The sequence below is a fragment of the Chaetodon auriga genome, chromosome 19 (genome assembly GCF_051107435.1).
Source record: "Chaetodon auriga isolate fChaAug3 chromosome 19, fChaAug3.hap1, whole genome shotgun sequence".
Taxonomy (NCBI): Eukaryota; Metazoa; Chordata; class Actinopteri; order Chaetodontiformes; family Chaetodontidae; genus Chaetodon; species Chaetodon auriga.
Window position 1 is genome coordinate 4,065,341 of NC_135092.1, and position 25,551 is coordinate 4,090,891.

Sequence of the window (25,551 nt, forward strand, 5' to 3'; positions counted from 1 at the left end):
TTTAGTAGATTGAGAAACCAATTGGTGATCTTAATCTAACCTAAGTGTCTTATCACATTAACAAAAATGACTTTTATGAGCATTTCAATTTGTTATAGATGTAAATTAAAGAGCAAAATGGGGCAAAACTGCACATGAAAGGTGTTTTTCCGATTTTGGAGCAGCCACACAAATTGGATGCTTTGGGCTCTTGACTTGGTCCTGTGTGCAAAGACAGTTTATTTAACATACACAACTATATTTGTTCATGAAGGAATGGCTTTGTGACTTCCTCTTATTTGGTGTGAGGTTTGTTTGGGAAGCATGAGGTTGTGTTGGCAAAGATGCATAATGTTAAACATATAAAATCACGTTATATTACTGGATTACACACTATCAGTGGAAACACTGTAGCTGGTGCTGACATTTTTTAAATAAAATTTAGAGAGATGGAATGATGTTGAGTGAGGGAAGCAATAATAACAAACCAAGGAAGTATCCTGCTGGCCCTGGTAGCTATAGGCCCTTAGTATTGATGCCGCACATATGCAAATGAATGGAGAAGATAATAGTTGGTAGGCTTCCGCATGTACTGGAACAGAGACTTAGTAATTTTCAGACAGGATTTCAAAAAGGACGAACCATAATAAATGATACAGTTTATCACAAACATTTACAATCACCAAATTTGGAGATACATGGTTTTCACTGGACAGGAAGTGTATGAAAAATTGTAATCTGCAATCTGTGGGATGTCTAAGGAAAGCCACAAAGTGTGCAGTTTTTGAAAATTTGTCTGCAATGGTGAGTATAATAGTGGTGTTACTGGGACACTGTAATACCAGTGACAAAGTCAAGGCCTATGTGCAACCATGGACAATCAGGAATTGGCAGTGGGTGCAGAAGACCAGCTGGTGGTTGGTTGGACACTTTTGAGTGAGCACATAGTGTAGGTGGTGATGCAAGCATGGGTGTCTACAGCCATGGAGGGCCACCAGAAAAAAAAAAAACATATCTGTGTGTGTGTGGGCTACACAAGAAAAAGAGAGAACTCCTCGCTATGATAAGGCAGAGCATGCAACACTTCAGAAATGAGTTCAAGATTGTCAGGTTAAACCTGACTTTTTATGTCTTCAGGAAACATGGTAAAAAACCTTGCCTTGATTTTGTCATTCAGCAAATATAGACCTGATAGGCAAAGTGGTGAGTGAATTTTTGCAAAGACTTCAATTTATGTGCTGCTTTAACAGATTGCTCCCCACTAGGACAGAGACAAAAACACAAACTGGGGGTTTCACCCCATTGCACAGTCCCTCGCAGAGATGCGTTTAAAGATTGTGTTATTGATCCACTGTGGATTAAGGACTATAAGGCAGTTAGAATGAGAGAGAAAACACTTAGAAAAAAAGAGATGTTCATAATTCAAAGTCACCAGGAGAGGAGAAAAATGGAAGTTAAAATATGTATGTGAAGGAAGCAACTCATACAATGTGTATTTCCTTTTGAAAGAGCTGAAGATTGTAGTTCAGGCTGAGCCGAATACCAATTAATATCAGGAAGAAATAAGTGACGGACTGCTTAAACATTTAGATGAAAGAAATCCTTGCCCTTTTAACTATATTTGTAAGGCTGGTAAGTTACCAACAAGATGGAAACATGCAGCTGTCATCACAATGTCAAAAACAGAAAAACATCCATCTTGCTTCTTGTTCTCATCATTTATCCGTCTTAAAAAAGCCATTTTACTGTCACATTTTCCGGAGGACATGTGGTTTGTGAAAAATGGCTCCAATATTTACATCAGTGACTACGGGGCGAAAGAACACCACGTCCACTCACCAGACAGGAAGTGTATACCATTTCATACCACTGGGGTGCTTGTGAGGGCTCATCTTGTTGTTATAGAGCATCTCCGGCAGCATGCAGCCTGCCGGAAATGTATTCGAAGAAGAAGAAGAAGGCCGTTCTCAGTTGTCGCGTGATCAGCTGACTGAACGGATCGGTTCGTCACTTGGATAAGCAGCTAAAAACAAGCCGAAAAGGAGGATAATTTCTGGATTCATTTGCCACGGAGCGAGAAGTTAGTCGATAAACCTTCCATTAGAAGGAAATGTTCCAATAGGACTCCCTTTTCTGGTACGTATATGCGGTTGTCAATAGTGTGTTTTGGTTCCGTTAGCCTTCTTGCTAACCCGGTAGTCGCGACATTGCAGGTGTACTTTAGCGTTAGCGCTTCACAGATCACTGCCCAGCTAATCTGTACTCCAATTCATAATCATTGACAAGCAGCATTACGTTAAAATATCTGCAGAATTCTCCCTTGCTTGCTTCCTCTCAGATGTCAGTGACCGTGGTTGACCTGTATCCCCCTTTGCGCTTTAAACCTTGCGACGCAGCCTGCAAACCTGAATGTAACATTCACAGTTAAGGTTGATTACTAATGTAAAGCACCAAAGCACAATCCTGAGACGTTTGCACGTCAAACTACGTACTCCGAATTGTGTAATTCAGTCAAAGGGCTGCTGCTGTTTCTGTGCCTGTCTTCGTGACTGGAATGTGATTCGTGACTCATTGACGGTGTATTTGTGTCTGAGACATAACTAATACGTTAATGTGTTTGACAAGTCACAATGATCATGCGGGGAGTAACGTTATTGATGCTGTCAGCCTTTTACTATGCTGTCTGTACACATTATAATATATTAATAGGCTAAACGTTAGCATAATCGCATGCTAACGTCTGTGTTTAGCACCTTTAGCACGTCATGGCTATAAACTACTAATCTTAGTGAAAAAAATCTAACAACATATATAATATATCAAATATTAATTTGCAAGTTTTAGAAATGCCCCATGATCCTGTATGAACATTGAGCAACCGTTTGTGTATCAATCACCCGATCAATCAATCAATCAGTTAATATATCATGCTCCCTTTGTATTGGACCTGTCATATACATTTTTGCGCTGTAAGCATTCATTTCTGAAATGAATGAACATAAATAATAAAAATAAAAACATTTCAAGCCAAAGCTAGCCTAAAGAGGTGGGTAGCATGTAGCATTTCCAGCTCCTCTGAGTGTTAGACAAAGCTGCTGCAATGGCTCAGATCCTTAAACTCAAAAATGCCTCACATCAGGTGTTTTTTTTTTTTTTTTTTTTTTTTCCTCTTTGAGAAGACTAAAAGACTTGTATCAGAGGACATGAGAGGCCTCCTTGATACATTTCAAACATGACAGACACTGCAGGTAGGCTGCCGCAAGACCATATATTTTTTTCTAAACTATTGAAATAGCTTGTAAATCAGAACAGGTGGTGTAGTCTGAACCCAAGTGTTTAGACACATCGGTCTCCACAGTGTGGTCCGTGAACAGGTCTGCTTTATGGCATCAAAGCGATGAAGACATTCTCATCGGGTGTTTGTGCTGCTTCTCTGAGTGCCTCATCATTTTCACTGTGATCTCTGTGTGTCTCATTTTGTCCCTCTGTCTCTCTAACTGTTGCTCTTTCCCTTCAGACAAATCAGCATAATGTCGGGGAACAGCTTGGTTCTGCCCATCGTGCTGTGGAGCCGCACGGCTCCCACCCACTGCATCAGCAGTCTGCTGGTGATGGACGACTTCAGCACCATCATCACCGGCTGCCATGACGGACAGATCTGCCTCTGGGACATGACACCGGAGCTGGAGGTACTGATGAGGTTGAAGGTGGTGGTTGTGTGAGCCTTTGTAACTTACCTCTCATTGACTCTCCTTCTAACTGTCATATTTTAACTTCCTGTTTGTGTTTGCTTTTCATTTCTGTTTAGATTTGTCCCAGGGCCATGTTGTTTGGTCACACAGCCTCCATCACCTGTCTGTCCAAAGCCAGTGCATGCAACGACAAGCAGTACATTGTCAGTGCATCAGAGAGTGGGTGAGTACATTTGTATCACACACACATCTATCAGAAGGTGACTGCTTGAACAGAATGACTGAAGATAGATTTTTAACCTCAGCATCTTAAAAAAATGATGTACAACTTCAAAATACCCCAGGATGTAAGTTTAACTACAGATCACTCCCCACTCATTTTTGCCTAACGAAAGTTTGCTCACGTTTCCAGAGAGATGTGTTTATGGGATGTGAATGATGGACGCTGTATTGAGTTCACCAAGCTGGCCTGTGCCCACACCGGCATACAGGTAAGACACACAGGCGTCCCCTGAATTGTCAAATACAAGCTGGTACTCAAATAGGGGCTTCCTCTGACATAAACACAAACCAGTACAGGCCATAGAGGATGGGTAAAAACCACTGAGCCGAGTACAATGACAGTGATACTATTGCTTTTCCACCAGTACAAGTCATGTCATACTCCCCACTCTGCTGCCCACACTTTGTCTTTTTGAAGCAAGTAGCTTTTCATTCACATCCTGCAGATTTTTCAAATTAAAATCACATCAGGAATGGAGGGTTTTGCCCTTTGAGCTGTTGAAGGGCTAAAAAGTGTTTTATTCAGATCAGATTGTTGTCATTTGATTGTGGTCACTCCCTCTCTGTCTCTCATGTTTCTCCTGTTCCTCTGTGGTTCACCAGTTCTATCAGTTCACCATCGGCACTCAGAGGGAGGGACGTCTACTTTGTAACGGCCATTACCCAGAAATCCTTGTGGTGGACGCGACCAGCCTGGAGGTGCTGTACTCGCTGGTGTCCAAGATCTCTCCTGACTGGATCAGCTCCATGAGCATCATCCGATCCCACCGAACACAAGGTGAGAGACACCGGTGGAGCTGGAAAAGAAGAGGAGATTATGCGGATGAGATTTGCTTTATTTATTTCATAAAAATCTCCGTCACCCCACCCCGACCTCAACGTCGAACATTCAGAGAAAAAGAAAAAGAGGAAACAACAAGTATAATAAATAAAGATATGTATTAATAAGAGGTATGGTACATTTTTATAGGTCTGGTTTGTTTGGTTTCCCTCTGACCACACAGGTTAATTTGGCCAAAGCATGGCAGGGTTACATTTCCTTTAGCTACATCGCAGGTGTAGAGCCATCCCTACTTTTCCAAGTTTGCCAAATTGTTTAGGCCACTCAATTAGTTTTATCTCCAGGTCTTTCATCTTTCCTACGTAGCTTATCTCCATTCTCGTTACAGTAGGAGCTTTATGATCCACCTCCTGCAAGTTGCCTTCAGAGCCTCCCAAATAGTTTAAATGAGGATTTCAGGGATCGTATTTATTCATTCAATGAACTCTTTGATGTATTGAAGTGATAACGTATCATCCTTCAGTAGTGAGTTAGTGTCACCAACGCTTTCCACTTCTAACTCTACTTTTAGATTAATGCTAGTACACATGTTCGCATGTGAAATGTATGGTATGTCAATATGCCCTCATGTAAACTGTTAACGAGCAGTAGTGTGTGTGATGAACCATGAGGCACTAACTTTGACTCGGTGTTCTTCTCTCTGTCTCTCTGTCTCTCTGTCTGTCTGTCTCTATATAGAGGACACAGTGGTGGCAGTTTCAGTGACAGGGATTTTGAAGGTCTGGATCATCACAGCTGAGGTCAGCAAGATGCAGGTACACCGGCGTACACATGTTTATCTGTATTAAAACAGCTCTCGGTCATCTGTTAGACCTGTGTAACGGCCGGACAGATCAAAGTGAACACAGGCCTTTACAGTTTTGCTGTTATGGAACATTTTGATATTTACTTCAGAATTGTGTAAAAGTACATATAAACTGTTCATACTGTAATGATAACAATGCCTCAGATTAAATTTAAATATCAAGAAATAAAATAAATGTCAGCAGCCACGTCATGTTTTCTTTTCAGTCTCAAACATTGATATGCATATCAGCTCAGGCTCTGACGTGTGTGTGTGTGTGTGTGTGTGTGTGTGTGTGTGTCTGTGTGTGTGTGTGTGTGTGTGTGTGTGTGTGTGTGTGTTTGTTCAGGACCTGGACCCTGTGTTTGAAGAAGAGTCCAAACCCATCTACTGTCAGGGCTGTCAGAGTATCTCTTTCTGCACCTTCACTCAGAGCAGCCTGCTGGTCGTCTGCTCCAAGTATTGGAGGGTAAGATCCCGCATTACCATGAAGCACTGGAGTAGAGTTCTGCATGGACCGGAAATTTTAGCCCTGTTCTGACCCAGCCCGACCTGACAGCTACATTAATAAATATGTGTTTCCGTTTCTCTTTCTCAAATGTGTTTCAGGTGTTTGACGCAGGTGACTACTCGCTGCTCTGCTCAGTGGCCAGTGACAGCGACCAGGCCTGGACCGGAGGAGAGTTCATCGCCGCAGACAAAGTCATCATCTGGACGGAAGACGGCTGCAGTTACATCTACAAGCTGCCCGCCAGGTAAACCCGCTGCTCCTCCAGCTGTCGCGTCACTGCTCACTATCATGGTGGTGATGGTGTGAAGACCACAGAAGAAGAGTACAGACTCACTGGCATGTTCAGCTGAAGTCATGGGAGCTGTGCAAGCAGAGACGTTCTAAGGCTTCCATGAGTCTTTGTGACCGTGTTTAAAATGTGCTACACCAATGCTGTGAACTCAGACTGTGTGTGTCTGTGTGTGTGTGTTCCTCAGCTGTCTGCCTGCTAGTGAACATTTCCGCAGCGATGTTGGGAAAACCAAAGAAGGCTCCATCCCTCCGCTCATCTACAGTTTTGCAGGCCACTCAGATAAAGAGGTCAGTCCACCGTCCTTCCCTCCGTCCAGTTATCAGTTTATCGTAATTTAAAACTCAGCTGAGAGGTTGGAGCTGAAACTTAACTTGCTAAAGTTTTCAAGCATTTCATTTAATTTTCCACCACATTTGACGGATGGTTCAAGTTTTATAAAAAAGGAGCTACATGAATATGGATCAGAAAGGGCTTGGCCTGGGAGCAGCCAGAGGAAGAAGAAGCTTTTGTCATTTTTGTGCATGACAGATCATATTAAAAATATTTCAGATTGTTTATAGACCTGGAATGCATGGGGCAGGTCAGAAAGGTGTTGACTGTAAGCTCCTGCTGCACATCAGAAAAAGTGCTGCTGATGTTAAACAGCTGCCATTTTTTGGACATTTCTTGTCAAAGATATTTTGGTGTTTTAACTACTTACTCTGGACTTCACCTCAGTGTGTTTTAACCCAATCTTCTCTCCAAAGATAGACAGATGCTCATTATTTAGCTGTTTGAGGTACAGTTTCAGAGATATAACGATGCTTGATCAGGGCCCTGTTGTTCAAACGTGCCTTAAATAATTCAGATAACATGATTTTAGCTACTGTGATCCTGTAAATCGCTGCACTACAGTAAGCAGTAGATGTGGGACATGAATGTGTTTTTCATCTGTGCAGGCAGCTGTGTGTCATTGTCCTGTGGTTGTGTGTTGTGTTGGCAGTCTTACCGGAGTTTTTTCATATTGGTGGTGTTTCATTTGATTTAGGATCATCAGGGCTCACATCAGGCACATTGATTAGACCTTGTCATTTTTTGTGGATGAGAATGGAAGAATAGTGAGCTTAATATTGTTGTACTTCTATGGAAGGTGTAGAGTGTAGTTTAAATACAGCTCCCCATCAAGTAACAGAAGTGAAGATATCACTGAGCTGGAGACACCACATGGCAGAAGAAAGGAAATAGGATAGTTAAGATTAGTTGGGGTGTTTTAGTCACAACCTTCAGAATGCGTTTTCAAAAATCCTCCCTCCATGCTCAGATGATAAATTTGGTATGATGCATATTTCCACTGGATTAATTCCATCAGTACAACAACAGTCATGTCGTACTCACCACTCTGCAGCTCAGCGTTCCTCTTCAGTTTCTCAGTTTGTTCTACTGGTGGTTCTTGGTGGTACTTGGTTATTCTGTCACAGAACTCAACACCACACAAATGTTTCACATTGAAAGGCTTCCAGCAGCTCAGAGGACGTGATCCCTCCCATTCCTGACAGGCTTTTGATTTTAACAAATAGCAAGACGCACGCACATCCAAACCAAAGAGGACAGGTGCTGAGCGAAAGCGAGCAGATATAGAAATAAACAAACAGGTCGGACACTGCAGGGCTCTCAGTGTCCACTGCTGGTGGTGTATCATGTGACTGTGCCTCATCTCGATAAACAGATCTTTAAACAATGCATCTGTATTCACATACAGATATCTGTTTGTAGAGATAAGCCGAACTGTCACGTTGTTGTCATCTGGACATCTGCTGGCTACACCAGAAGCCCTTAAACACTGGCCGTTCACCCCAGAGGCTAAATCACTGTCAGATGATAGCTGATGGCTTCTCAGATTGGACTGCTATCATACACATATCAAGGTGGCGTTGTGCACCTTCGCTTAAGCCTGATAAAGAGCGTTCATGCTTAAAATGTCACCTCGGGCCAATAAAGAGTGGACATTGGAGCCCTGCAGTGTGTGAGCTGTTTATTTGGTCATTTCAGCCTATTCATTTTAAACACCTGCACGACATGCTAAGTTTCATTTATGGTAAATTAAAAGCTACTGAAAGAAGAACGTAGATGCTTTTGGAACACAAATTCTCATTTGCCAATTACGTCAGAGGAAATGGTGAGTATGACATGTTGCAGTAAGTGCTGAGGAAATGTACTTTATACTGAATTTACCATGTGGGCCGTTAAAGAAGAGCGGATTCATAGTGACCAGCCTTCATTTGATTGTGTTGGCTATTATTTGAGACTCTGCCATTATTTGAATATCAACTTCTGTTTGAGAATAAAACTAAGAAGAAGAATGAAATGTACTCATTTTTAATATTTTTATTATTACTTACTCAGCTAAATCATCAGTACCTTTTAGTCTTAAATGACATAGTGAATGGTCAGGCTTAATCCACGTGTTTGAGCCTGACTCTTGGTGTTTTGTGTGTCTATTTAGTTCTGATTTCATTTTGGACCTTTAGTATGTTGTTGTTAGATGTGTATTTATAATTTCTTGTCTTGTGAGTATTTGTTGTCTGTGCATTCTGTTACTTTTGTTGTTCTGTCCTCTGATGCTGCCCTCTCCTTCCTTTGACCTCCTCACTCCTCCCAGAGGGAAGGAGAAGGAGGTGAGGAGGAGGAGGTGGTTGTGGAGGTGATGTGCCTCCCTGCCAGCGAGTGCGACTTGGAGCTCTACACCCCAGAGCTGCTTTACCACCACCGGCCTATAGAGGCGCCAGTAAGCCCCAGAAAATGCACACTGAAAGCCAAAGGCAGGAAGAAGAAGGTTCACCTTCTTGGCTGAGCTGCAAAAGCTAAAATGGACATAATTCAAGCATTTATAGCAGTGCCATTTTAATAGCTTTTAGTTGAAAGATAATCTTTAAAAACAAGAGTCACTGGTTTCATACTTTGCCATTTTGCACGTTTTAAACACACTCGGCACAAATGTTTACATGTGGGTATGCAAAATGGTTTAAGTTTGACATTCTGCACCAGCAAATGAAAGTAAAGCTAATTCAGTTTTAAAGGGCCATACCAGTGAGTATGTTTTAGACCACTGACCACAAATTGTTCACAGTATTTTAATATGTAAATTTAAGCTCAGCAGACAACCAATGAACAAACACAGATGTATTAAGGATCATTTGCTTGGTTGTTGTTTCTTGTATTATAAATTGTTGCTGTCAGCAGCCACTTATCAGCTCTCAGATGTCAGAGCATTCTTGAGTGCACCGTTTTTCTTAACAGACTTTGCCTCTGCAAACACATTCCTGTATGATAACAATTATATACAGTATATTATGACTGAATGTCAATTTTATTCATTTTGATTGATTTGTTAAATGTTTTGTCCATCTAAAATGCAAAGATTTTCAGTTTAAAGTGATATAAAACATGGATAAACAGTAAATCATTAATGACTTAATGATTGATTATCAGAATTGTTGGTGGAAAGGTTTCTGCCAGTTAAGTGATCATCTTATCACTTTTATTAGTCATTTTAATAGTCTAATATAAGATTACTAAATGTTGACTGTGGTGGACTATCAATCTGCAGCAAGATTCAAGCTCTGGTTTTCACAGAAATCAGCTAATACCAATGAAAATGTTAAGGTCAAATATGTGAAAAAGCAGTGGTGTGGTCCTTTTAAGTGAGGTTGGTGTCAGATGCAGTTGGGTGGGTGGGAGTTAAGATCAGTGTGAGGTATTAAATGGACTTTTGAGATGAAGAGACTAAATTTTAGGTAATATGTGTTTCAAGAAAGGGTTATGGTCAACTTGTCTTTGTATGAATTGTAACTTTGCAGCTCAGCCAGAAAGTAATGACCGAAGATGAGAGGAGCAAACTGTGAGAACAGCAGTGGAAACAGAGACATCCACTCAGTGGCTCATATTCACCCTGCACTGTGTTCAGAAACAAAATGAACCTTGGAATTCCGAATGAAACAGCAGCTCGTGGGTCTCATTGGGTTTGCTCAACTACCAATGCTATTCCAGACTGATTAGGTAATGTCTGTAGGGCTTACATTTGACATGTTAAATCCTTGATTTGTAAGTCAGATTGGCTTACAAAGACCTGATATGACCTCCTGCCATTTATTACTGAAAATGTGTGATCTACTAAGAAAAAAAATCTGCATAAGCACAAAAATGGCATTTGAAAGTGTGAATGGCACTTGCCAGTTAGTAAGAGCTAAGTAGTGAGAAGTTGCCAGATTTCACATCTGGTCCATCTTTACACTCAAACCAATAATACAAATGATAATGGCATGATATCATCAGTTATCATTAGCTGGTCAGTGAGAACTTTAAACTAAACTTCAACTTGAACTTCAACCCTCCAACTTATGTCTCCCGTTATTTAGTTGGCTTCAAATGAGGCTTAACAGTTACACAGTTTATTTTGACTGTCCCTCAATATTACAGAATTATAACAATATTGCTCCCAGTCTGTGGGAGTAGCCACATTACTCGTGCAGCATGCTAGTGCCAAGTTAAACGGGCTAACTAACAAAGTAAACCGACAGTCTATACTGGTCCATCTTTGGGGTGTTTCAGACAGTTCAGGAGCAGGTTCTGTAGGAGAGATTGTCGAGCTTGATTACTTTACAGCTCATTTTCTCTAACTCATCTTTTAAAGTCAATGATTTTATATTTCATATATTTTATGTATTTTAATTTCTTGTGAAGTCAGCAGAGGTGCTATTTATTTAAGGTGAGGAGGGGACTCTGTAAAATGCTGAGGGAATCCCTGATACTGACTGACTAACCATGTATATCAAGTATATTGAAAACAGCAATGGGTCAAGAATAGTTCCCTGGAGAACACCATAAGTAGTAGAAAAATTAGAAATAGTAATGTCTCCAAAAAAAGACAAGAAAACAACAACAACTATAAGCACTTACAAATAACACCATGTAAGAGGTGTTACATGTATACAGTTTTTTTTTATGAATTTACACCGTAGCCTTTAGACTTATTTGTTGGAACAGAACTGTGAGCTGCTGAGTTGATGACATTGAAAATGAACTGTCTGTGTTGTTTGCTTCTCTCTTTGGTTTCCCTCCTGCCTGACTGAGAGACTGAACTCATTCTGGTTCACCTGATTTCATGCTCTCTTCCCACTAAAACAAAACTCCTCTTCAAAAAGCACCATCACCCCCCTCATCTGTCTTCATACTGATGAAGATGCATGCAAAGTCCCCAAGCTGCTTTTTAACAAAATAATGACCTGCTGAGTCCCTGAGTTTACAACATACCAAAGGCACACAGCAGGAAGTGACAGGGATTACATTACTTTAATTACATTTGGTTGCTTATCTTTTCTAGTCACTCTGCACTACAAAGATTATACATTTGTCTGTTAGCTTGAACCACAAGGAATAATTGCTAATGATGGATATATCAGGGACATGAGAGAGTTGAAATGTAGAGATGGTCTTGTTGTGACAAGATTCAGATAAGGAAGAGATACGAACTGTAGAATTCAGATTATCCGTATTGAAATAATAAAAGCTCAGTATCAGGGATGCAGCTTTTGCATATTATGATATTTATGTTTAAATGCGGTATCAGATACAGATAGGACATGAGGAAATGGTGTTTCTGTGTTCGGTCATCAGACCTTGTTCAACAACTGATAGCAAAATGTTTTTTGTGTTTGTTTCATCCCTTTGTGAATGGTGAGGTTTTCCTGTAGTGGTCAGAACTATCTATAGTTGTCTAGCACCTAGTTTTCATTCCCAGTTCAGACAAGTGTTTCTTGTTGAGCACTGGTTTAAAGTAATGTATATTTAACTCTTGGAAACTTCTCAGATGGTTAAGTTATTTCACCTCAACTGCAAAGAGAGGCAGGCCTTTATAATAGACAGACCATCATTCTTTAACATATTTTAGTAAATGGCATCCCTGATTTATGATCTGCTCTAATTTTGATTTGCAGATGATGGTGATTGCTATTGAACGTTGATTGAAACTAAGCACTTCCTCCAAGTTTATTTGTTATCTTGATACATTTAGAGTAATGTACATTTCCACAGACAAATTCCATCAGTACAACCGTCATTTCGTACTCACAAGTCTGCTGCACTGAATTCATTTTCTCTGACAAAGATTCTGTTTCTGATCGACCCTTCGCTAAGCCCCGCTCTCCTTAGTTAATGTTGATACACCTTTCCATCCTTGCACTGCACATATGGAGTTTACAGTGATAAACGTGGCAGATTTACCAAGTGAAACTCACAGTAAGTTTTGTTGTCCTTCGATTCCTCACTGTGGCAGGGCTTCTCAGTTCAAGCTGATGATGGATTTTGTCAACTAAAATGATCACTCCCAGTAGCAGATTTTAAAATAGCTAGCTAATGTAAGCTAATGCTAATGCTTAAACTCAGGTGAGGGGTCTGTCTCCATCTGATGTTTCCAAGTGACACACCATAAAACAAAAGGGTCTTAAGTATATACTTGATGGTGGTGTACACGATGTAATGCTGAAAAGCTGAGGCTAGCTACAATTCCCAGAAGATCTGAGATTAAAAAACAGCAATGTAGAAGTGATTGGTTACTTGCTGTGGAAATGTACATTATCCTCAATTTACAACCATGATGGAAATATTCCTTGTAGTTTTAGAGTTCCGAATTTTTCGCCAAAACTAATCCAGATGAACGGTTCAGATCACAGAGGCAGTCAAAACAAACACAAAAAAATCTTGCAAGTCACCGTGGGTTGACGTTCTCTCTGTTTTTCTCTGCTTCCCTCGTGCTGTTTGTTCAAAACATAACACTCACTGATGCTGGATTTATTTATTTATTCACATCTTATATTGAGATGATATATGTGTGTGTGTGTGTGTGTGTGTGTGTGTGTGTTTGAAAAAAAAAAATTGGTGGCACTTTGCATACCCTCTCTCTGATGCTTTGGTTGCTGTGGTGACGGCAACCGATCCTTCTTACACACCCACAGGTTCACTCGGTTTCATCCTGTCCATCATTCTCACTGCGATGGATCATTACAGCCCTTCACCTGCCAGCAGCTCCTTGAAAAGACCTTATTCATACTGAACCATTTGTCAAAGATCCAGTTGAAGACACTTCACTGAATTCTTAGGGAATTGGCTTTTATCTTTTACGTGTTCGGATAGAAGAACCAAACCAAAATTAGCATTGTACAAGTGTAGAGGCTAGATTTGTTAACATATAACAATAAAACAGTAACGCTCCAAATCAGGGTATTTGTCCTCAGCCCTTTGACTTTAGCAGCAGTACCTACTGTATGTGTCATAACCTGGACAGGTGTGAGGCCATGGAGCTGTCAGGGTGTCCACGACAGGTTATCAGTCCCTACCACAGCATGATACGACAAACTAACGGACTGCCTTAATCCAGCTCAGCCAGAGAACTGAAGAGGAAAATCCACCCTGAAGCAGAACTGCTAAGTTGATTAATTGACATTAAGTGTTGAGCATTTTTCAGCTAAGTGGCCCATTTTTGGTCAAACACCCTTTTAGCACTTTTCCACTGCAGGAATTAACCTGCAACCTGGGACTTCCTGTATCCTGAACTTTCTAAACTGTGGGTAGGTTGTTCCACTCTGTTTTACAAATTTGCCGTTTTTCCCCCCCAACTACTTCCATTACTTTCATGGGCAGTCAAGTGCAACACCATGAATGCCTTCAAGCAGAGTCAGAAAGTTTGCACCGTTATCTTTATTTGTAAGGATGATCACATCTGGCCTCTGTGTGCTAGGATGGGAACTTTAAAAATCCAAAGAAATTCCTTTGTACCCTTTGTCCTCACATGTACCATCACATTACTTTTTACTTACGATCTATAAAGTATAGACACATTTCAATTTTCTGTTTTTTGAGTAACCACAGTTGGAGACTGTAGTAACCAAAATGTACAGCTTGGAAACAAAACTGAGTTCTGTTTTGGGGTGGATTGTCCCTTTTTGTGGGGGAAAAAAAAGCTATGCTGCCCTCCTCCCATCTCCACCATTTCTCCTCAGGAACCTCTGGACTGATCATGTTGCAGTTTAAAATGTGAACAAAATAGAAATGATATGTTATCATTCCAGTAGTTATTTTCATCAGACTCTTGACTGGGCTCAGAGGAGCACCAGGACACAGCTGCAGCAGACACCGGCCCCCACTTTGTGAGCCTAGCTGGCTTGTAAAGCACTTAGAGTGACACGTGAAGTTGTCCTCACATTTTATCATGGCTGACACAAAAATCATCCCATGTTTTAGCTTAACAAAACTGACCTTTTTTCACGTGGTCCTACTTTCACATTGGAGCTCTGGTGAGTTTCCTACCTCATGTTTAAACCCGTCAGACTCTCATTTATCCAGAGTGATAGATTTGACCCAACTGTCTATGGCTCTTGATTTTGTCCATGATTTCCTTCAGTGGGCAGACATTACACCTCACAGTGCTGCTGAACCAAGCAAAGGAAAGCTCACCTGTTAATGGACATTGGTAGCCACTGTGAAAGACTCCTGATCCACTCCTTCTCACACTGGAGGGACAAATGTGATGTTGGTCATGTGACTGGCTGTATATGGTACAAAAAGAAAAAGAAAAATAAGCTGATAATCAAAAATCACACAACTCAGTAAAGCCAGAATTTACAGAGATTTTCATTTATACAAATGGAATATGAAGTGGAGCTCATTATTTTTAGTCCTAGTAGTTTATCTGACATTCGTTGAGGATGAACCTTGATAAGTCTGGCCAGGAATCAGAAAGACACTCCTCATAACCAGATCTTGTCTAATAATCATGAGAAGTTTTCTTCAGTATCAGCAGTAATCCAGAGCAAACAGGAACTGCCACTTGCACCTGCAATGTCATTTTTAATCTTGCAGATTCACCACAAGCTAAAGACATTGTTTTTAGCCAGTCTGCTTTCACATAAGCTAAAAATACGCTCCAGGTGTTGCCCGCTGCTAACGTTATACGTCATAATGTTTACATTCCCCAAAGCATGATGGCAACTAAATGAAAATCTTTTTGAAGTTTTTTTTTTTTTTTTGACAGAACTAAGGCCAATCAACATGGTTATTGTAAAAAAGCAAAGTGAACCTGGAACATCTGGCATCTTTCTCAGAGATTCTGCAGCCTTGTTCAAAAATCGCAGTCGTTTCAAATGGGTAGCTCTTTTTTATGTTACCCATAATAGAGATGGCAGTGTTGCTCTCTTGGGTGGTTGGTCCTTCAGACTGAAACATCTCAACAGGTTTCCCTCAGGAGGAAATGTAATATCTTTGGTAATCCCTAGACTCTTCCTCTGGAACCATCATCAGGTTAAACTTGATGTCCAATACTTTGGTTTATGAGCAAGCATGTGCAAAACTATTGACAATAGTGTTAGCATAAACTAAGAGGGTGATTGTGGCTAGCATTACATCCGCTGACCATCAGCATGTCAGCATTGCCACTGAGAGCATGTTAGCATGCTGACATTAGCATTTAGCACAAAGCACTGCTGTGGCAAAGCGCAGACTACCAGAGCTGCTAGCACAGCTGTAGACTCTTGTGACCTAATACATACATAGTACCACATACCAATTGATGGCATTTCTGTTTAGCCCGACTTACTCTGAAAGTGCTAACATGTAGCATGCCTAGCTAAGACAAACAGTGACTGTAAATAAACTGAGCAAAAACAGCTGAGGGTTCAGAGGGTGAAAAAAGTTGAAATATTAGTCAGACATGGTCAGTCACATGACCTTCATCCTATCTGTAACAGTAGTTTTATCCCCACCAGTCCGTCCTTTGTGCTACACTTGCACATTTTGATGAGTGAAACAGCCGTTTGGCTATGATCACTGGACTTCCTCAGTGGCTACATTCGGTTTTATTTCACTGCTACACTTCATGTACCACTGTTTCTATTAGCCCTTACCTGAATGAAAGCCCAAGTCAAAACCCAAACAGCATGTTTGAGTCAGTCAGTGTTTAATATTGAATGATCTTTACATGTTTCTCAGCCCTTAGATGAGTCAGATGTCCAGGTGAATCAGAGATGTGTGGTTCTGTTTTCATGCTGTTTGCTGTGTGTTGTTGCTGTTTGAATGAAGGCAACCAGAGAACAAAATCAACCATTTCAGCTTCACATGGCCCTCAGACAGAAAAATACTCAAATTGTTAGGATTGTGAGTACTGATTGATGAAGTTTGGGCTGAAATTCAGGTTTTCAGACTTTAACATCTTTTTTTTCCCCTCCACCACCCTCCAGCTCCTGATCTGTCCTCCTGTGACTCGGTTCTTCTTTGGCCGACGGGAGCCCTTCCATAAGCTGCTGATCCAGGGAGACTCAGCGGGCAGACTATCCCTGTGGAGCATCCCAGACGCCTCACCTGTGCATCCGCCGTCCACCACTGCAGGTAGGGATGGTGTGACTGACATGACACTTTGGTCCTGATGAACTACAAAAACACACAGTCCACTGGTGTTTGTACAGTGAGGTTACACTGATCTTACCTCACAAAGGCCTCAGTGCACTGCAGTAGTTGTCAATGTGCTTCTCATAGTTCATAAATGGTCCACAAATCTTTTCAGCACTGACTCATTACCAATGAGAGTAATAGAGTAATAAGTTAATGTCTGCGGTGGTGAAAATTGAGGTGTCTAGTGACATCTAGTGGCCTTAATGTGTCATGGCACTGTTGACTGATGTAGTCAATATTGTTGATTTTTTTTTTATAGTGCTCATGAATTTGCGAATATGAATTTAACGGTATTAAAATGAAAGTTAAGAAGAAGACCAAAGCATTTTTTTACTTGCCTTTTGTGTTAATAAACAAAGTTTCACTTAGCTTAATTTTTTTTTTTTTTTTATTGGAATTAAATGAAAAAGGATGTTTACGTTTATGTTTTCAATTAATAGGATTTATCCAACAACCAACCAATTTTTGCTTCTCTGTGTTTTTGACTGTGTCTGTCTCTGTGCAGAGCTGCAGGTGTCATCCACCATCAGTCTCCAGGAGGCGTTTGATAAGTTGACCCCCGTGTCTGCAGGGATCATTGACCAGCTCAGTGTCCTACCTGGAAAAGAAGAACCCATCAAGGTGTGTACACAGACCGTGTAATGCTTGTGTTTTTAGTCTGTGATCAAATGAAGTGTTAGAATAATGCATCCTCAAAACGCATTTCTAAATGTTCTGGAAGTTTGTTAAGGTGTTCTTATGTAGTTGACTTCAGGCTCTACTGTTCTGCATAAATCTACCTTTGTTTAGTTTAATATTGAAGTACACACAGTCATGCAGATGGAAAATATGTTTGTGTTCCTTTTTCATTTTAAGCTTCTTCTCATTTTCTCTTTAATTCAAGCTGTGATTCTGAATCAGTTCACAGTTCAGCTAATTGGATAACTACCTGTGTAGTTTTTTACCTGTGTGTTTTTTTTTCCTTCAGGTGACAGCCAGCGTGTACATCCCCTCTCAGGGTCGCCTGGTGTGCGGGAGGGAGGACGGCAGCATCATCCTGGTTCCTGCCACTCAGACTGCCATTGTCCAGCTGCTGCAGGGGGAGCACATGCTCAGGAGAGGTAAGGGAGGGCACCAGAGTCCAATGGGAACCCAAGACCTATGTTTTCAGGGGTTTTTGGTCTGCTGTGTGGTCCACATCAGAATTCAGCTGATAGCTTTCATACCAGTCCTAACCAACTGAACCAAATAGATAAGATATGAAAGCACCCTCACAGGTAAAACATGAGACTTTAGTGTGGACTGGCTGCTCTGTGGGTTTGCTGGACTGTAGTGTGACTTGGCAGAGGCCATGAATACCATGGAGGAATGGAAATGGAGCAGTAATGTTGAGTATTTTCAAAAACAAAAACATATACAGGATCTTGATAAGGAGAAGTAGAGGCCACAAGCACAAAACACACAGGCACTATTACTGTATTTTAGAATTTTATTAGAATTTGCCATAGAAGCTTCTATTTAATCAAGTGGATTTAACCTGCTGCTGACTCCAGATGTATGTCTTCCATCCCCAGTATCTTACGTCTTTGTCCATTCTGAGTGTGTCTGTCTGTCCTACAGGCTGGCCGCCCCATCGCACCCTGCGAGGTCACCGGAACAAGGTGACGTGCGTCCTGTATCCATACCAGATCTCCCCTCGCTATGACCAGCGCTCGCTGGTGTCCGGGGGAGTGGACTTCTCTGTCATCGTCTGGGACATTTTCACTGGAGAGATGAAGCACATTTTCTGTGTCCATGGAGGAGAGATCACCCAGCTCATCGTCCCGCCTGAGAACTGCAGCGTAAGACCCCTGACATATCGCTTTATGTGCCTTTTCTTTTTCAGCTTTCTTCTTGTCACAAGCAGCTCGCCAGACTTCATTCTTTTCTCAGGCTTGTGTAGTTTGTTTGTCTTTGGCTCATTTTTTTTGTCTATTTGTGTTTTGTTGCGTCTGTGTGTGATGAATATCAGGAAAAGTAGTGTTTTATGTTGCTGACATTAGATTTAAATGCTACAGGGGTGATTTCATTGTTGTAACTATGGAAGTAACTTTAATGACATTGTGTTGTTGTGGGCTGAAGTTGAATGCACAGACACACACACACACACACACACACACACACACACACACAGTTGCCCATTAAACCAAATGAACACATTGTATTGTTTAACTGACATTAAGATCAAATGGTCAGAACTGTGTTGTTGCCATGGAGATCAGATGTCAGATGCCGTCGTGTTTTTAGAGCTGAACTATAATGACCTGTCACACACATGCTGTCATTAAGACAGTGGATGTTTTGTATCTGCTCACTTCAAAGTTTTCAGATTCATACAGAAAATCTGAGGAAACCCGGGTTTCAGGTTAGAACTGATGTTGTTAAAGGAAATACGGTCGTCAGCTGCTGCCTACAGTGCTGACTAGTGATTTTAGTGGCCATTTAATTAACTAGTTGATGAAACCCTTAAAGCTGCAGTAGGTGACTTGTATAAAAGTAATTTTTTTGTCATATTTGCTAAAACTGTCCCTATGCCCAGACAGCAGTACATGAAACATGTAATCTATGTAAAAAACACGGCTGCATTGATCCCACCCACTGCTCCTATTGTGATTTACAAGAATTCACCACGCCCGACACAAAACAACCTATCAGAGCGAGAGGAGCGTCTGAGGGAGTGTCTGACATCTGTCAATCACTACTCACACACACGGCGACCCGCCCCCTCCCTCTACTCATGCTGCTGGCTGCCGCTAAGTGAAACAGCTCTGTGAGCAGCATCAGGAGGCTACTGAAAGCTATGGCGGAGCAACAGCCACCTGCAAAGGAGTAACTGCCCATACCGACATACCGAGCGTATACGACTAAGACAACAAATAACCATAACGCTAATATGGTGATTGTTACAGTAACGCTCCGCAGCACGTACGGTATGTTAGCGACTGTGATGTAGCGGCTGGGCAGAGTTAGCTTGTTTCTGATGGTAAAGCTAACATAACTGGTTTTCACGGTAGCTACGTAGACGCCGCAGGGAGGAGGGGCTTGGAAGCAAGGCATGGGTGCAGCGGAGAAGGAGGGGGAGTGACGTGAACTTGTGTTCAAATTTTCAGGCTAAGTCTGCTCTCTTCTCCATCTTACCTACTGCAGCTTTAAACACAAGAAGGCAGACATTGTGCCAGACAAAGGACCTTTAAAGGGTCTTGACAGCTAAACCTAACAGATATATATTGAAGGGTTCAGATTCAATAAGGAGATTCATCTCAGTCTTGTCTTCCACTCATCTGTCAGCGATCTTCCATCATGTCCTCAGGTACGCCTCTTAAGATTGTCATTGTTTCCCCACTGTGTTTCCTCTGCAGACTCGGGTGCAGCACTGCGTCTGCTCTGTGGCCAGCGACCACTCCGTCGGCCTGCTCAGTCTCAGGGAGAGGAAGTGCATCATGCTGGCGTCGCGACACCTCTTCCCTATCCAGGTCATCAAGTGGCGTCCGGCAGATGACTACCTGGTGGTTGGATGCTCTGACGGTTCTGTCTACGTCTGGCAGATGGACACAGGTGAGAGCTGGGTGAGCACAGCACACCCTCTTCTGCAGATCCTCATTGGGCGTGTGTGGAAATGCTGATCCACTGGCATTAGTTGAAACTTGTGATTGTATTCTGTTCCTATTCTCAACCTTTTCCAGTGAATAAATAGCAAGGTGGTTTTGGCAAAGAACTTCTGAACCGCTCCGAACAAAAGAATTTCTACGCTTTCCTCCAGCTCTTCAGTCTCTGTCTGTATACTTCAAAGGGTTAATTTGTTTTCAGACCTGCAGCTTTAACCTCAGGACTCAACTAAAGGCACTAAAAGCTGTCTGGGTTCTATCTGTGAAATCATGTTGCTTAATTAAAGTTTGATCACCATCAAACCATCCTTGAACCCATTACCTGCTCAGAGTGCATTAAGCTATGATTTTGTTGTCCTGAATCCGTCTCTGTACATAACACACAAGCATGAGATTGGTGTTGATTATTTCATATAAATCTGGGAAAAAAAAGGTTATGTATGTTAAACTATACCTTTAATTCTCACCTCTCTCCCCTGCACCCTCTATCCTCTGTTTATTTGTTACTATGACAACACAATCTGCAGTAAATATGTATGTATGTGTGTGACAGCATAGAGGTAACATCATCTTGAATGGTGACTAGCCACTGGAAAAGACTGCGTGTGCGTGCGTGCGTACGCGCGTGTGTGTGTGTGTGTGTGTGTGTGTGTGTGTGTGTGTGTGTGTGTGTGTGTGTGTGTGTGTGTGTGTGTGTGTGTGTGTGTGTTGGTGGCCTGACTGAGCTGTAGTGCTGGGAGATTGCAGGGTAGCTAAGTGTGAAATTAGGGAAGGTGTGTGTGTACTCGGGCGTTGGACATGTAATAGGGCCATGGCTCACAGTACCTTCATATCACACACACACACACACACACACACACACACACACACACACACACACACACACAGGTACAATTGTACCAGTTCTTCTCTCACTCAGTGCCAGAGCCAATACTGATGTCAGCTCTGTCTGCAGCTAATGATGTCTCTCTAAAGCGTTCACTCTTGCTGCAGACCCGGAGAGTTGTTGCCGTCGGAGAAGGAGAAGACTCTATCTATGATCTGAATCTATCCAAGAGAAAATAGATGATGAAATTGGGCATTGAGACAAACTGAGTGGGAGATGGTGTGAGAGAGAGATTAGAGAATTGATAGAAATAGGAGAATGCCAGGACGAGAAGAAAAAGATTGATAGAAAAAGACAGAGGGAGGCTAAGATAAAACGAGGCTGCTTACACTCTGCTCACCCATGTACACTACATGGCCAAAAGTATGTAGACACTTAAACTGTTTAACCATATGTGATAGCTGAGCATCTACTGCTTTGACAGCCTCCACTCTTCTGTTGTCAGGCTTTCAACCAAAACCTTGAATTGACTTTTGGTTTTGAGTTCATGCTGCAAGTGGCCACAGACAGTTTTACAAACTGTAGTCACTAACATATCTATAACTGGTCTTGCTGTGTTAATCACAACAGCCAGAAACAGCAGACGTGAACCAACACAAGAAAGACAACATCATTTATTGTCCCACCTTAATCTGGATTTTATTTTTTAGTCTGGATTTAGATTTTTTCTTGTGCCTAAGTGAAAATGTGTCGAGCAAATTGTTGATTCCTTGTCCAGGGGGGCCAGGTTTGCTTATATCAAGGCTTTGTTTGTGTTTCCAGGAGCCTTGGACCGCTGTGTGATGGGTATAACGGCAGTGGAGATCCTGAATGCCTGTGATGAGCTGGCTCCGGCCACTGTGGATGCTCTGAGCCACTCAGCCGTGAACCTGAAGCAGGCCATGACTCGCCGCAGCCTGGCGGCGCTGAAGAACATGGCCCAGCACAAACTGCAGACGCTCGCCACCAACCTGCTGGCTGCAGACAACGCTGACAAGGTACAGACAAACGGCTAACGGTTACTCGACAGCAGGCGGGTAGCTTTGCTTGGTGAATGACTTCAGCTCGCAGTAATGTTCACGACTGCTGGAGGATCAGCCAATTAATGGAGTAGTTCATCAATAGAAAATGAATATGAAGGATTTTGCTGGGCTCACAGGCTCTGTCAGGCTGTAATGCAAACATCAGCATGTTGGAGTCTGATGTGTTTGTGGTGTGAACACAATGTAGTGCGTGTGATAGTAGATAGTATATTTGATTTTTAGCAAGAATAAAAAATAACTAATAAATCCATCTACTGATGGTGAACTGTCAAGACAGTGATCTCACAAGCGGAGAACATTATTATTATTTGGGAACCATGGTGCACATATGCATCAAAGCATAGTAGAAAATCTGGTGTGAGGACTTTTGCCTGATAACATTAGTCTCTATTAAACAGACGTCTGCATATGAATGCAGACTCTCTGGGCAGGATTTCAGTATCAGAAGCATTCTGGTGTCTGTTTTGTAGTCCGATGAGCATTGACCTATCCCTTTTGAGCAGGCTTTGGTTGTATGCAGGTTAACAGTCTGTGATGACGACAATTCCATTTTTAAAAATTCATCTATGGTCATAGGCAGATATCTGTTTATAGAGATGATCTAAAATGTCGTGATTGCGTTTCAGGTTGCTAATTGGACTGTAAACAACAAGCAGTTCCCTGTTTCTGCCAGTTTCATCATTATTTATGATATATAAGGTGCTGTCTGACTAATAATGCTCATAATCATTTATTCCTTCACGTGTTCTTTGTGAGACCAGATGGATAAACTCATAAGAAGTGTTGATAGACCTGCTGTCTGTCAGCAGGATTTGAGTTTCCTGAAGCACATTGGAACAAGTTTTCTTCTTGGTCTGCACCAAAAGAACTGAACTACAGGTGTGAAAGAGACCAAAGAAGTTTTCATCATAGTTTTCCAGCGTCAGTCCAGTGTGGTGCAATGCAATGATCAAATCATGCAAAACAGAGGCGTATGCAAAAGAAAGATTTTCTTTGTGTGACTTACTACACCAAGTTTAATCAAACCTTGACAAGACAAAAAAAGGATGCAAAGATATAGTTTTATATTCTGCTTCAATTAATATTTTTTGGCATTAAGCTTATCACAAACAACATTTTCACTGCAGTCAAAGTACTGTTTGCTCTCCTGCTTGCTGACATGCACTTGTCTTAACTGGGCAGTTTAGCAGCAGCCCAACAGCTCCATAAAGCATTTGTATAACTACAGTAAGAATGTATGTATTTCGGCTCTAACACTATTATAATTAATACTGTTACAAAAAAAAGATCACGTTATATATTTGTTTTCGCTTTCATTTTGGCGCTCCATCAAGACAGCATCACTTTCAGACCAACAACGACTGTAGAACGCCGTCAAAGAAATAAGCGGTTAGGAAGCATTCTAAGATTTCTGATGATGATCCCTGAAAGTGCAGTGCCAGTTATCCAAAGTCAAACTGGTGAACCATCATGATACTATGAGCTCGGCACATCATTTAAAAAGTGTGATTTTGTGAATGTTGCGTGCCTGGCTAATGTTAGCTTAGATAATGTTCAAACTGAGGATTTCGTTCCAGAATTTTCCTTTTTATAGGGTGATGACATCATGAAATATGATGACGGGTATTTAAAGCGTCATTTGAAAACCTAAACAGAAGCTTTGAATGTAAAAAACATTACAGCTCAGAGGTGTCTTCCTCCTCATATTCTGTGTTTTCTCTTTCTCTGGCATTTTGTGTCTTTCATCAGAAAACCTACACACACAATAGCTTTCACATACACACACACACACACACACACAGAAAGAGAGAGAGTGGTCAACTTGGTCAGATTGCTGCCTAAAGTCACAGACCAATTAAAACTCTGCTGGAGACGAACCAAAGGTCAACACTACAGCCACTGTGTGTGTGTGTGTGTGTGTGTGTGTGTGTGTGTGTGTGTGTGTCCACTGGTGTCTCCCAGGGAAGGATGAACTATCTTAAATGTCAAAATGGTATTGTTTCTTTTCTCTGAGCTTTACTTTCCAGACAGCAGATTTAGCGGTTTAAAGGAGAAATATACTTAAGTTAAGTTTGGACAACTTTGGTGAAAACGTCTGTAGTTACATCTAGTGAGTAGAAGGTGGACTGAACCCCAAAAGTCAAAGTTAAAGATGAAACATTCTCTTTTACATTTTCAGCAAGATTAGTGTGTTATTTTTGTTATGTATGGTTTTAGAGTGAAAAAAGGAAAAGAGCACCATACAAAATTCAAGTATCAAGTGTCACCCTGCCCGCCATGTTGACAATGATACATATTAAAGAGCAGAAAATCAGCCAGCATAAACAGCAATTTATACAATAAACTGTCAGAGGGAACTGCTCATAGAGTCAAAAGGCAAATCAAAGCCCCCATTTGACTGCAAATGACCTTCAGGGAGATTCGGCAGACTGTGCAGTGGTGGTGCTCTGTGGACTTGATCATCTTTAAAAATCTGTGTATAGACCTCAGAAGAGCAGTGCAGGCAAGACAGCCCAACAATGTTACAGAGCTGCAAGCCTTCTGAAAGGATTGGTGGGCTAAAATCCCCCAAACAAGAAGCAGAGGACTCTTAACTGGCTACAAAAAGCCTTAACAAGTGGTGATACTTGGGTGTTGCTAAGTGCTGGCCGTACAGGGTTGCCAAACTTTAACTTCAGGCCCATTTCCTTTTTTGTTATTTTGTTTGGTGTGAACACCGAAAAGTATCATGGCCTCTTTACATCTCCTTTGTGAAATGGAAAACTGTGTTCAATAGCTGCAGCATCTTTCTACTTAGTGTTCCTTTAAACTGTATTACTCTGGAATGTGAAAGACTGTTTATAGTCCATACAAATCACATATCAAAGATGACGCAGGGCGTCTTCCTCGCTCACTGACTAGAGTCTTACTCAGCAGCAGTGTGCTCAGTGCTGCCGCTGGTGGTGGGAAGCTGTACAATACTTCAGTTTTATTGACTCGTGCTGCTGTGTTTGATTTTACATGGTTTGTGTAATGGACAAGACCTTTTTTGGTCAAAGTAAAAGTTGTTCTCACTTTGCACCCACCTGATTTTCATTTTGTTTTTCCCACTGAATATGCTGCTAAGAAGATTTCCTTCTAACGAGTGAGTTCATATTTCCAAGGTCTAAGTTGCAGGAGATGG

General features: G+C 41.5%; 1 protein-coding gene across 3 annotated transcripts in view; it reads left to right on the forward strand.

Moving 5' to 3' along the window:
- The first annotated feature begins 1,917 nt into the window (after positions 1-1,917).
- Positions 1,918-25,551, forward strand: part of wdr7 (WD repeat domain 7) — a 102,634-nt gene continuing 79,000 nt past the window's right edge. For 2 of the 3 annotated variants that reach the window (XM_076758006.1, XM_076758008.1), the window contains exons 1-15: positions 1,918-2,115; positions 3,497-3,668; positions 3,788-3,894; positions 4,084-4,162; positions 4,557-4,731; positions 5,473-5,549; positions 5,928-6,047; positions 6,188-6,333; positions 6,566-6,668; positions 16,647-16,794; positions 17,363-17,478; positions 17,825-17,957; positions 18,457-18,677; positions 20,235-20,430; positions 22,129-22,343. In XM_076758006.1, coding sequence (XP_076614121.1) covers positions 3,510-3,668; positions 3,788-3,894; positions 4,084-4,162; positions 4,557-4,731; positions 5,473-5,549; positions 5,928-6,047; positions 6,188-6,333; positions 6,566-6,668; positions 16,647-16,794; positions 17,363-17,478; positions 17,825-17,957; positions 18,457-18,677; positions 20,235-20,430; positions 22,129-22,343 — 1,995 coding nt within the window. In that variant the 5' untranslated portion in view covers positions 1,918-2,115; positions 3,497-3,509. The remainder of the gene's footprint in view (positions 2,116-3,496; positions 3,669-3,787; positions 3,895-4,083; positions 4,163-4,556; positions 4,732-5,472; positions 5,550-5,927; positions 6,048-6,187; positions 6,334-6,565; positions 6,669-16,646; positions 16,795-17,362; positions 17,479-17,824; positions 17,958-18,456; positions 18,678-20,234; positions 20,431-22,128; positions 22,344-25,551) is intronic. The other variant, XM_076758007.1, reaches the window with a different exon arrangement.